At 37.3% G+C, this 12,062-nt stretch overlaps 2 protein-coding genes across 2 annotated transcripts; one reads left to right on the top strand and one right to left on the bottom strand.

Annotated features, from left to right (window-relative positions):
* The first annotated feature begins 120 nt into the window (after nucleotides 1–120).
* LOC5521354 (citrate synthase, mitochondrial) lies at nucleotides 121–8,536 on the top strand. The gene is made up of 11 exons (XM_001640987.3): nucleotides 121–260; nucleotides 478–549; nucleotides 773–880; nucleotides 2,837–2,902; nucleotides 2,989–3,030; nucleotides 3,440–3,529; nucleotides 3,887–4,075; nucleotides 5,294–5,620; nucleotides 6,672–6,770; nucleotides 7,066–7,278; nucleotides 8,018–8,536. The coding sequence occupies exons 1-11, from the start codon at nucleotides 210–212 to the stop codon at nucleotides 8,177–8,179; spliced, it is 1,419 nt and encodes a 472-aa protein (XP_001641037.3). The 5' UTR covers nucleotides 121–209; the 3' UTR covers nucleotides 8,180–8,536.
* A 405-nt stretch (nucleotides 8,537–8,941) lies between these two features.
* On the bottom strand, nucleotides 8,942–11,519 carry LOC5521355. Its single transcript, XM_048720697.1, has 2 exons — nucleotides 10,915–11,519; nucleotides 8,942–10,857 (listed from the first exon to the last, which is right to left on the bottom strand). The coding sequence occupies exons 1-2, from the start codon at nucleotides 11,517–11,519 to the stop codon at nucleotides 10,368–10,370; spliced, it is 1,095 nt and encodes a 364-aa protein (XP_048576654.1). The 3' UTR covers nucleotides 8,942–10,367.
* Nucleotides 11,520–12,062: the final 543 nt, after the last annotated feature.

Genomic DNA, 12,062 nt, shown 5'->3' with positions numbered 1-12,062 from the left:
AATTTCGAATAAGTTATTGCAATAGTAAGTTAGCCACTATGTTGAAGTTGATCCTGAACTGTTGACCGGACAAAGAACCGGACTCGGACTTGACCCTCGGCCCAGACTTCCTTGTGAGGTTTCATGACGTCACAGCCAGGGGTGGTCGCTCGGCTTTTCGGCTGGTTGTACTTGAAGCGCGTAGATAGGACTTGGGAGTTTGGCAAAAAATGAATCTGTGGAGGAGCTACAGACTATTATCCCGTCTTGGACCTACCAAGGTATATACTTTCATAACTAGGCATTTGCATATATGCTTGGATATTTTACATCTAGCTTTTGTTGTCAATTTATTTGCGATTTATGATGGAGGCATCGAAGATTATTCGTGGCAAAGACTTCTCAAAAAACACAAAAGTAGACCACATTCTTTTACTTAGTGTGACAGTGTCTTCTCTTAATTGAAATAATGATATGATATATATATCTGTATTACAGCAATTATTACAACAGGGATTACCTTGTAGCACTGTTATTTCAAGGAATCAATCGACACAGAGCCAGTCGTTGGTAAGTTTAGAGTTTCACGTGTTTGTAACGTTATCGAACATGCTAGTGTTACATTTTGCCACCTTTTTTATGAGATCATGGTTCTGTTATGATTGAACGAGTAATATATATATATATAAGTTCCCTACTAGCTAAACATCAGTCACTTAAGTTACCTGTCTGGCTCTGAAATCAGTAACTTAAGTTACCCAAAGTTGTCCCTGATGTGGATTATTGTTTACAGAGCCTGAAAACCACACTTGAGAAAATTATCCCAGAAAAACAACAAGAAGTATTATCCTTTAGAAAAGAGCATGGAAACAAAAAGCTTGGGGAATACACCATCGATCAGGTTTGTAAATTATCATTGTCCTAATAGTCTTGTGTTTACGGATTGCAGCTAACCAAAATAAACTAACAATGAAATATATTTCTAAACCTTGTATTAATAATTTATTTATTTTAAAGTTAAATTTATTTTGTGTACACATATTTCTGATTTACATTGTCAGTACAAATGGCAGCTTCTTGTTTAAAACTTTAAAGTTACTGCTGTATATTTGTACTGAATGCAGGAGAATATGAAGACTGTACAATATTTGACTGTACAGTATTTTTTTCAAAAAATTATCATCCATAAATAACTTATGGTCTTATATACTAATGCTAACACTAATGCTATTTGACATTTGTTATTTGCTGTTTATGCCAATACACCCTTTTCAGATAAGATAACAATTGAAAACTCCACATTATTTCCAATTATTCGTAAGGCAACTGACATAATGTTACCCACACTTTTGCCTTTTTGCTCAATTACAAAGTTAAACAACAACTACATCAACTAAAAGCAAAATTTATATTTCAACCTATTGGAACAACATTGTCTAACAGCCTTAGCATATTCTTTTTCAATAAAAAGATTTTAAAGCATAATTCCAGAATAACAGGGTACTAACATCATGCTCATAGCCTATACTTTGTTAGACTACTTTTTTTACATCTAATTTTCTGTTGAGGCTCAACAGTTCTTAATTTTCGTCCTTAAAATACTCCAAAATTAAGAACACCGAGTCACAACTGAAAAAAAATATATAAAAAATAGTGTAGCCTACAAATTCTATTTTTAGCACTAGAATAAATATTTTTGGGTAAATGATTTCTATACTAAGCAGTGTTAAAAATATTTTTTTTAAATCTGCTGTTTTGTGGAATAATGTTTTTTTTTTTTAATTTTCCGGCTTTTTGGAATTTGGTAGGAAAAAAGCCAGCATACTAAAATATGAGAAGGGGACACAGATTGACTACACCAGGGGTTCAATGCATTTTTCATACACTTCATTTCATTATGAAATGCTTAATTTAAAACTGGGTCATGGCCGCCATCTTTGATTTTGAGATTCCAGCTCTCAGATCCATGTTATTTGTGCAGTTGAAGGCCAGATTCGCGATTTCATTTCTGCATTTATTACCATAGTCTCAATATCTACCAACTAATTGTGCAAAATCATCTCAAGCTGGATTGTTTTTGCTCTTATTTACTGCAATAAAAATGTTTGAACAATATGATAGCATAAACAGATATTGTGATTTACTTTGCACTAACATAAATGAAATAATAAATTTAATCTAAATTATATTGTTAATACAATATAGCTCACTTGTATATAAGTGATAGCACATTGAGGGTGGTGAACCAAGAAAATGTTTCAGATATATTTAACAATTTTCAAACACATTCTCATTTTTTCCTAAATTTTATTTCGGTGCTATCTCTGCTGTGGGGAAACTATTTGTAAGATTTTTACACTGCAAAAGATAGGACAATCAGCCCCATCCTCAAGTCCAATCCAGGGTCCAAATAAATTGCAGGTCTCAGGTATCCCATTCAACCCTGCGCACAGGGTCTTGTTCATTTATAGTTTGAGTACATAATTTTCTTTTTAACAAGGTACATCAATTTTGGATCATTTCTTACGGGGTCCTTATTTTTCAAGTTTCTGTTCGTGGTGAAAATGACATTGAGCACCAAACTCTGTCTTGCTCTGTCTAATCCAGACAATTGGAGAGATTGCTTGATAGTATACCTGCATACCAAGCTTAATTATGGTATATAGTATACCAAGCTTAATTCTGACTGTTTCAAGACTAAAAGCAGAAGCGCTTTGTAGCTTTTTACTTTGATTTGGTTTTTCAATGCTTTGAGAGAAAAAGAGCCAACAAAGACCAGAAAACAGCCGGCTATCGCCGTCAGCCAGCTGCTACTTTGAACCCTAACTAAAGTCCCTTAAAATTTGTTTTGTATCAGGCTTATGGAGGTATGAGAGGTATCAAGGGCTTAGTCACTGAAACCTCACTGCTGGATCCAGAAGAGGTAGGCTGCTCCCAATAACTGACTAACTCTTATGTCGATATCCTTAAGTGTGGGTTATTTGAGCAAGAAATGTTGTTCAATTTCAGGGAATTGAGTTCCGTGGGTATTCAATCCCTCAGTGTCAAGAGGTAAGCTGAATTCTCTCTAGACTTGTATTGATACTGTGAAACTTCATAATTTCCCATTGTATCATGATGAAGAATAGCTGGTTCATGTCTGCAAGGTTAATACCAAACAAACAGACTTGTTTCTTTGACCATATTAAAGGCTGACTTATATTTGTGAGCTCATATTAGAGCTAAGGACTCTTATAAATACTCAAATACATTTATTTTATGTCAGATATATCCACAATGTAAAAATAGTTGAATACATTAATTTTATGTAAGAAGTATTTTACCTTAGACAAGCAAATTTGATACACTCGTCACCTATCTTAGAAGCCAGGCATTCAAGCTCATGAATATGCCTATAGAGCATCCACTAGGTATGGTATTTTAAATTCCCCAAGTTAAAACATCCTTGCCTGTTGCATAGCTTTTGCCAAAGGCAGATGGCGGCAAGGAGCCCTTACCTGAAGGCATTTTCTGGTTGTTGATGACTGGAGAAATTCCCACCAAACAACAGGTAAGTGATAATCATCTGTTATGCCCCACAGGGCAGAAGATTACACCTAAAGGCTGACTTGGGCGGCATTATATAGTCATTTATGACCTGTTTGTGCCACCTCTAGAACTTGTGTCATAGAGTGTAGATCAAGTTCAAAACCCCACTGCTTGTTGATGCCACTGTTGACTGCTTTATTGTGAGATCACTGACACAACAAAGAATAAAAAGATCAACCCTTATCTCCTGAAGAGGAAGTCAGATAGAGCAAATTAATAATGGGGGCAAGATCTGTCAAAAAATTACAGGGATCACAGCACAAATTTTGTGCCCTAGGCAAATGATTGAATATCTCTAATGACTGTTATAATTTGTCAGGTGGACAACTTGTCCAAAGAATGGGCAGCAAAGGCAGACCTTCCCCAACATGTGGTCCAAATGCTGAACAACTTCCCTGACACCCTGCATCCCATGAGTCAGTTCAGTGCTGCTATTACTGCCATGAACACAGAAAGCAAGTTTGTACAGGCCTATAACAAAGGTGTCAACAAGAAGGAGTACTGGATGGTATGTAGTGAACATAGGACTTGACACTTGTGTATTCCCATTTGGCAGATAAAATGCTCCATAATATGTTTTCTGTGGTCTAAGAAGATAATAGAATTCCCTCCAAACTGTCATCCTGTTTATGAGTAGACTTGAGTTATTCACCTTCCTTTTCTTGGGTTTTAAGTAGCCAATTTGTTTTTCTTTGGGACTTAAAAGGTGACCTGTGTATTGTTTACTAACCTTTACAAAGTATAAAGTATGTTGATAATGTATTGTGTTACTCCTATAAGAAGTAACTGTGCTTCAGCTTTTGAAAATAAAACTTAATCTTCTTAACACTTCCATTACTATAACGTCTTCAGAGGCTGGTAAATTATAGGCCCAACTCAGAAATGCAAAAGAAAACTCAGAAAACTAAACATCATCAGACCCCAATACTCATGGATTCCTCATAGGCATAGACAACCTTCAAAAGCGCATCCAAGCAATATAATAGAATTGACTTTAATGTCAAAAATCATCTTGATTTCTGGCCCTCTTTGTAAACAAATGCTACTCAGAAACATTTCTTACCAAAAAAGACACAAAATGCCATCTGTACAAATAGAGACAAGCAAACACAGATCAAGTTACAAATAGATACCTTTATTGCACTCTCTCAGTCAAAACATTTCCAGGTCCAAGAAACCCAGAAAAAGCCTGAAAACAATTTTTGAATAAGGTTGGGTAGCAAAGATGTTCTACATTTGAGAGTATGACCACTAGAAAATTCCTTCTCACTCAATAAAACCCAAACAAGGAATTATCCCATTGAATCAACCTCAGCATGCAAACATCCATAAGCACAGCTCATTAATTATGCCCAAATAGACTTTATGATGTCCTAAGGTACTCTCCAGATGTGAAAAAGCAGTAACTTTTAAGCAAATTACAAGAGAAACTGTTATAAGCAACAGGCTGTAGCAGTGCCGACATTAGACAGAAAAGACACAACAGTGCATTGTTGGAAACTTTAAGGCATACCGTCTTGGGTCAGTGATACTTTACCGGTAGTGTTGGACTTGAAATAGGTGGGGGGTTTCTGTTTTCAGTCCTTTTTTCTTACAATTTTGCTCTAAAGTACCCAAGAGTGAAAGGGTTAACAAAGAAAAAAATATACTACCTGTGTACTTGCTGACAATTTTTTTTCACTATTCTCACTGTATTACTACACCATCTTGTGTTTTGTTTCTTCAGTATTGCTTTGATGATGCCATGGAGCTAATTGCCAAGCTTCCCACCCTTGCCGCATACATATACCGTAACCTTTACAAGGACGGTAAGGTTGCCCCTGTTGATCCCAACAAGGACTGGTCTGCAAATCTTGCAACGATGCTTGGTTTTGAAGATGCAATGTTCACTGAGCTACTGCGTCTCTACCTGACCATTCACACAGATCACGAGGGTGGTAACGTTAGTGCTCACACCACCCATTTGGTTGGTAGTGCTTTATCAGATGCATACCTGTCTTTTGCTGCTGGTATGAATGGTCTGGCCGGCCCTCTTCATGGCCTTGCTAATCAGGTACTACTCTTGTTTTTTTTAACTCTTCTTAATTGAGAAAAATAATGCTTATGTGATTATACACCTGATAAACATGTTCTCAGTGCAAACAGCAAATGTTTTTTTTTGAATTGGCAATTTCTTGTGAATGCAAATAAATATGGATAAATCAAACAATAATCCATTCAAGGCTATTAATGTATGGTTCTGGTGTCGCTGGAATGTATTTATCAACATTATTCTAATGAATATTAGTATAAATCTACTCACACACTATCACAAATCTTGCAATTTGATTGGCTCCGTTACTCACTATCCATTGAGCCAAAGGTATCAAATAGCGAAAAAGATGTTGCTTTTTGCGACAAAAGCGTTTTTTTTCATTGGGAATTATGAAAATCGTCATTTATTTGAAAGTAGTATGTGAGTGGATTTATACAAAAACAATTAGACTACATGTTCTCGTTTTATGAGTCAAATAGTTAACAGCTGCATGCCTCATTGACTCATAGAATAATCAAACTCATATTCTGTTAATTAGTTAAATATTAATATAAATAATTAGTTAATTATTATATGATAATAATACCCATAAGCAACTTCCAGTCTTAAAGCGGCAATTGCACCAGCTTACTTCCTTCTAGCTTCTTCTAGCTTCTAGCGGACAGAAACGTAAACTGATAAAAGCCAAAAGAACTATTGGAATCTGCACTCTCTAACAGGCCATCCGCTATAGATTATCAGTCACATACTCAAAGAAACCTTCAAAAGACACACTCCTTTACATTAAAGATAATCGGAAATTGTTACGTAATTGACCACAAGTAACCTGGTGATATTGCTGCAGCTTTAAAAACTGCCAAATTTGCCAAACTACCATTTGTTTCGGATTTTTTTTAATAAGTGTGCTGTGGCATGGTGTTTTTAGATGTTATCAGGCCGTTTTCACACCCACAACAATAACACAGTAATTTGCTAACGCTCCACCACAATGTTCTATTTTGTGGTGCTTTTTTAGGTGAGGCTTTTTATTGTTTCTTGCTAATAAATAATGCATGTTTTATCATTTTAGGAAGTGCTTGTCTGGTTGACCAAACTCAGCGAGGAGCTCGGTCCCGACCCATCTGACAAGAAAGTCAGAGATTTTATCTGGAACACCCTCCAATCAGGGGTAAGTATAAATGCTTCAGTACTCATACAATCAGACAATTCAGTCATAGCACAAATTTCAGTCAGTCGGCCTAAGCCTTCAGTCGAACGACACTTTTTAATAGAAATTTTTTTTTTTATATGGATGTCTTATCACAAAATAATAGGGAGAAATTGCATTCGTTTTCTGTGGATTATTTTTGGCTTTGTTTCATTTAACATTATTTACAATTCAAGTGGTGCTACAAAGCAGACCACAAAAGAGACACCATTTTTTTGTTATGTGTAATGTACTTATTCTGATTCTTTACCTGTAGCAAGTCGTTCCTGGTTATGGGCATGCAGTCCTGCGCAAAACAGACCCTCGTTATACCTGCCAGAGGGAGTTTGCCCTCGAGCACCTACCTAATGACCCCCTCTTTAAGCTGGTCAGTCAGTTGTACAAGATTGTCCCTGATGTCCTTCTAGAACAAGGCAAGGCCAAGAACCCATGGCCCAATGTGGATGCCCACAGCGGCGTTCTGCTTCAGGTAAGCACCTTGGAAATCATCATTTGGCTCAACTAATATTGCTAACATAGCCCAAATCACCAATCAACCCAATGACACTATTGTATATTCCAAACAACTCCTCACCACACATTCCACACTACAAATTATTTTTAAGATGATCCTTTTCAAGAAATACTACCAAACACACACACAAAAAAAAAATTCACACTGGAACATCTTGTGCTTGCTTTTACATCCAGGTAAAAATCAAGAAAAACAGGCACACATTGCTAGAGGGTTTTAAGCGACATCTCCATGCTTTCCCGGCTTGTTCTGGTTTAATAGGTTGTGAAAGTTTTGAAAGTATGGAACAGATTTCGCTTTTTAGATTGTTTTTTAAGGAAATGGGGAAAGGAGCTAATGATGCAATATAAAATTTGCAAAACTTGTTTTGGAAGTTTAAAAAATTTAGGGGGAACATCCCCACCATCTCCTTCTCTACCCATCCCTAATGCTTGCCACACCACCAACTCTTTCTCTACCCATCCCTAATGCTTGCCACACCACCAACTCTACCCATCCCTAATGCTTGCCACGCCACCAACTCTTTCTCTACCCATCCCTAATGCTTGCTACTCTATACCACCACCAACTCTTTGTCTACCCATCCCTAATGCTTGCCACACCACCAACTCTTTCTCTACCCATCCCTAATGCTTGCCACACCACAAACTCTTTCTCTACTCAAGTCTAATGCTGGCTACAATATTATCCACAGTACTATGGGTTGACTGAGATGAACTACTACACCGTCCTGTTTGGTGTATCAAGAGCTTTAGGTGTCCTCGCCTCCCTAGTCTGGGACCGTGCCCTTGGTTTGCCAATCGAGAGACCGAAAAGCGTGACCACAGAGCTGCTAATAAAGCAATTCAATGCCTAGAATTGCTGTAAACAATCTAGTTTGTGTTTGAACTCCTGCAGCCTCTAACTCGATAATTTAATATTCTTGTAAATGAATCCTGCAAGCAGGGGGAATAAAGTTTTATATATCCAGATTAACAAAACAAGTAACAAACATTATTTTGTGCAATGTAGCAAGGCATATAGTTCTCGGTTCAGAATTAACAACTTCATATTTTTAGCACAAACTTTACTACGAAGTTTCCTAGCATTTTAAAGAAAATACTTAGATGTCTGGTTTATTTTTCCGTATAAAAAGAAGTGAGAATACGAATAATTTGAATATTACTAAGCTCTGTAATAAACCTGCCCTTCCATACCTTGGAGGGAAACTTAAGCACAGTTATTTTATATCGACTGGGGCAAAAATAGCACGATTGTCCAAACGTAAACATTGACATCTAGGGTTGAAAAGATAACTTCTATTATACATCAAAGTTGTTTTTTGGTTTTGAAATTTTAAAAAGAACAGTTTGCCCTGAAATTTCGGTGAACAAATTTAAACGGTTTCCCCGGAAACTAGAGACGTCCTTATAAAAGACGATCATTTTTTTTTTATTCAAAAGGTCGTCAGGAATATTGACTATATTTTCACATCAAAGCAATTAAGATTCCTTTTACAAAGAAATATTTCCCAGGTTTCGTTCCCTCACTTAACATCATGCCTTATTAACCCATATTAATAACATTGTTTATTTATAGCGAACTCGGTGCTCGGGTCCTGCGCATTTTTTTTGGGGGGGGGGGGGGGGTGGGATGGGTGCGCTAGAGCGTAGCGTAACCTACGACTCCTTTTTTTATCGTTTAAAAGGCATTCCAGAATATCTATACAGTGGAACCTGGATTTTACGATATGCCTCGGGAGAAAATAAATGTATCGTAAAATCGAGGTATCGTTGCAAAGAGGTCCTCGATTTTACGATATCAAGGAAATCCATTGAAAATATTGTTGTAGCGAGGTCGGATTGATTATCAACTTTTACAAAATAATAATATGGTAACTCTACTCTGTGTAAGACTGTACAATTACTCTCTGTAAGACCGTAAATCTGCATTTAATAAGATCTGTCAAGTCAAAAAATCGTTAACTGTACTGGACGTGCGTTGTGTCTTGAGTTTTTTCTCTCTCTTTGTTGATAGACAGAATCAGTAACATCGTCGTATCGAGGTCAAAATTACGCTGGGGAGAACAGATTTGTCTCGTAAAATCGAGAATATCGTTGTATTCAATATCGTAAGATCGAGTCAATTTCTTATACATTTCACTGTATTTCCGCCGGGAGAAAGGAACGTCATCGTAAAATCGAGGTTATCGTAAAATCCAGGTTCCACTGTACAATAGTCAGGCCTTACTTCAGGATTGATAACAGAACTATTGTTCATTTTACCATTTAGATTTAGAAGTATTAGGGGAGAAGTGATGGCCAGAAATATCAAAAAGATAAACAATTTACGTATCATCCTGTCAGACTTTTGTCCTAGTATCCCTGAAGGCGAAATATGGATAAAGATAATGGTTATTAATGAGATTGTCAGATATTCAAGTACACTCTTTTTTCAATTTTATAAGAACCTCTGGTTTTCATTTGAGTTTCCATGCATTTAAACTTAACTTATATTTAAATTTAAACTAATGCTTGCTACTCTACCACCAGTTTTTTTCTCTACCCATGCCTAAGTAAGGGTTAGATAATGGAGGCGAGTGTTCTATGGGATTTAGGGCACGAAAAATTAACAAAAATCAGCGAGTGCTTAGCACGAGAATTTTGGTGAACAAATTTAAACGGTTCCCCAGGAAGGTAGAGACGTCCTTATAAAAGACGATCTTTTTTTTTTTTTCAAAAGGTAACTTTTGACAGTTTTCTAACAAGCCGTCAGGAAAATTGACTATTTTCACATCAAAGCAATTAAGATTTCTATTACAAAGAAATATTTTCCAAGGTTTCGTTCCCTAACTTAACATCATACCTTATTACCTCATATTAATAACATGTTTTTTTCAATAGAGAACTCGATGCTCGAGTCCAGCGCATTTTTATTTTTATTTTATTTATTTATTTATTTATTTTTTTTTGGGGGGGGGATGGGTGCGCTAGATAAAAACTCAAAGAACTTAGAGCATAGTATGTGCAAGGCGGCTCTTTGGAATCTTGTACTGTTAGTCCTTATTATGATACGTTCTTACGGTTAAAAGTTCGTTCAATGTAGTTGATCAGCATTTGTGATTTCATCATATTCAACCCTGCTCCGTAATGCGTTCCGTCATAACTATTAACTCCCTCCGTCATAGGAAAAACATCAAACACTGGTATCCTTTTTGCTTTGAAATATTCCTTCATAGCGGCGTTATAGGTTATTATTTTCTTCTTCCCTTGCCAGCTCCGGTAAGCCACTGGCTTAATAAAGCTTGGGCTATGTGTCGTCACCCAAATAAACTTTGGCCATTCGCGATCACCGATCAAATTCAACACTGGTTCAATATAGCTATCTTGATATTGTTTAGTCACTAGGCCATCTTGAAGGCCAACGTCGACAAAAAATGCCGTTCGACTGTTGGACAGAATGCTTTTGTTGACCAGCTCCACTGGACCATGTCGATACTCAAGGTTGTATGAAGCATTATATTTGTACTGGAAATAGGGAACACCTTGGCAGAATTTTGTTTAAGGGACCACATCCGCCCTTTCCTTAATAGTTCTGTCATGGCATCTAGACCGCCCGCTATCGACAAATTGCCGCTCTCCATGACACACCTCCGATCCATTTCGAAGAGCTCCACTTTCAGGGTCATTGGTAAAAAGAGTGAGCAGGGAATTGCTGAAATGCCGCATGAGAGAGTCGCCGATCAAAACTAGGCTATCTAACCTTTCCGACACCACTCTGCAAGCTTCCTCCCTTGTGTAGTTTTTCAGTTTACATGTCTCATTCTGCGGAACCCAGTCGTACAACTCGGCCGAGATAACTTTGCGGAAATCAGTACATGATTCACAAGTACAATTCGCCTCCCCTATACCACACATTCCGGTCATCTCGTTGCAACAAGGAGCTGGACTGTTTGGCTCACAAACCGCAGGTATCGCCGGGCCGAATACTGGTGAAGTCTTGATGATATTTTCTGGCCCGCAGCGCCCATCATCTCGGGATAACTTGACTGGTGCCCCTCGAAACTCGCGCAGAGCCATGTCTTTTTTGACACGATCTTCCTCATCTTGTAGCGTAACCCACGACTTCTTTTTCCATTTACCGTTTAAAAGGCATTCCAGAATATCTATACAATAGTTAGGCCTTACTTCAGGATTGGTAACAGAACTATTGTTCATTTTACCATTTAGATTTAGAATGATTAGGGGAAACGTGATGGCCAGAAATATCAAAAAGATAAACAATTTACGTATCATCCTGACAGACTTGTGTCCTAGTATCCTTGAAGGCGAAATATGGACGATAAAGATAATGGTTATTAATGAGATTGTCAGATATTCAAGTACACTCTTTTTTCAATTTTAAGTATAAGAACCTCTGGTTTTCACCTGCGCAGCACGAGCAGATTTTTATTAATGAGTGTCCTAAAATTCCATAGAACACGAGCGGACATTATCTAACATTCTTAGAAAATTAACACTGCCACGAGACATTTCAAAATGCCTTCATATTAGATGTAACTGGCAAATCCTATTGTTCAATGCTCTCGCCGATTGACACCTTTACTATGAAATTTAGGGGGTTCAAATGGAGGGCGCTGATTGGTCGAGTGGCAGTGGTCATTTTCTAAGTAAGGGTTAGATAATAGAGGCGAGTGTTCTATGGGATTTAGGGCACGAATTAACAAAAATCAGCGAGTGCTTAGCACGAGTTCAGCTCTG

This window comes from Nematostella vectensis, chromosome 2, assembly GCF_932526225.1.
Source record: "Nematostella vectensis chromosome 2, jaNemVect1.1, whole genome shotgun sequence".
Classification (NCBI taxonomy): Eukaryota; Metazoa; Cnidaria; class Anthozoa; order Actiniaria; family Edwardsiidae; genus Nematostella; species Nematostella vectensis.
This window is presented reverse-complemented; position numbering and strand designations above follow the sequence as displayed.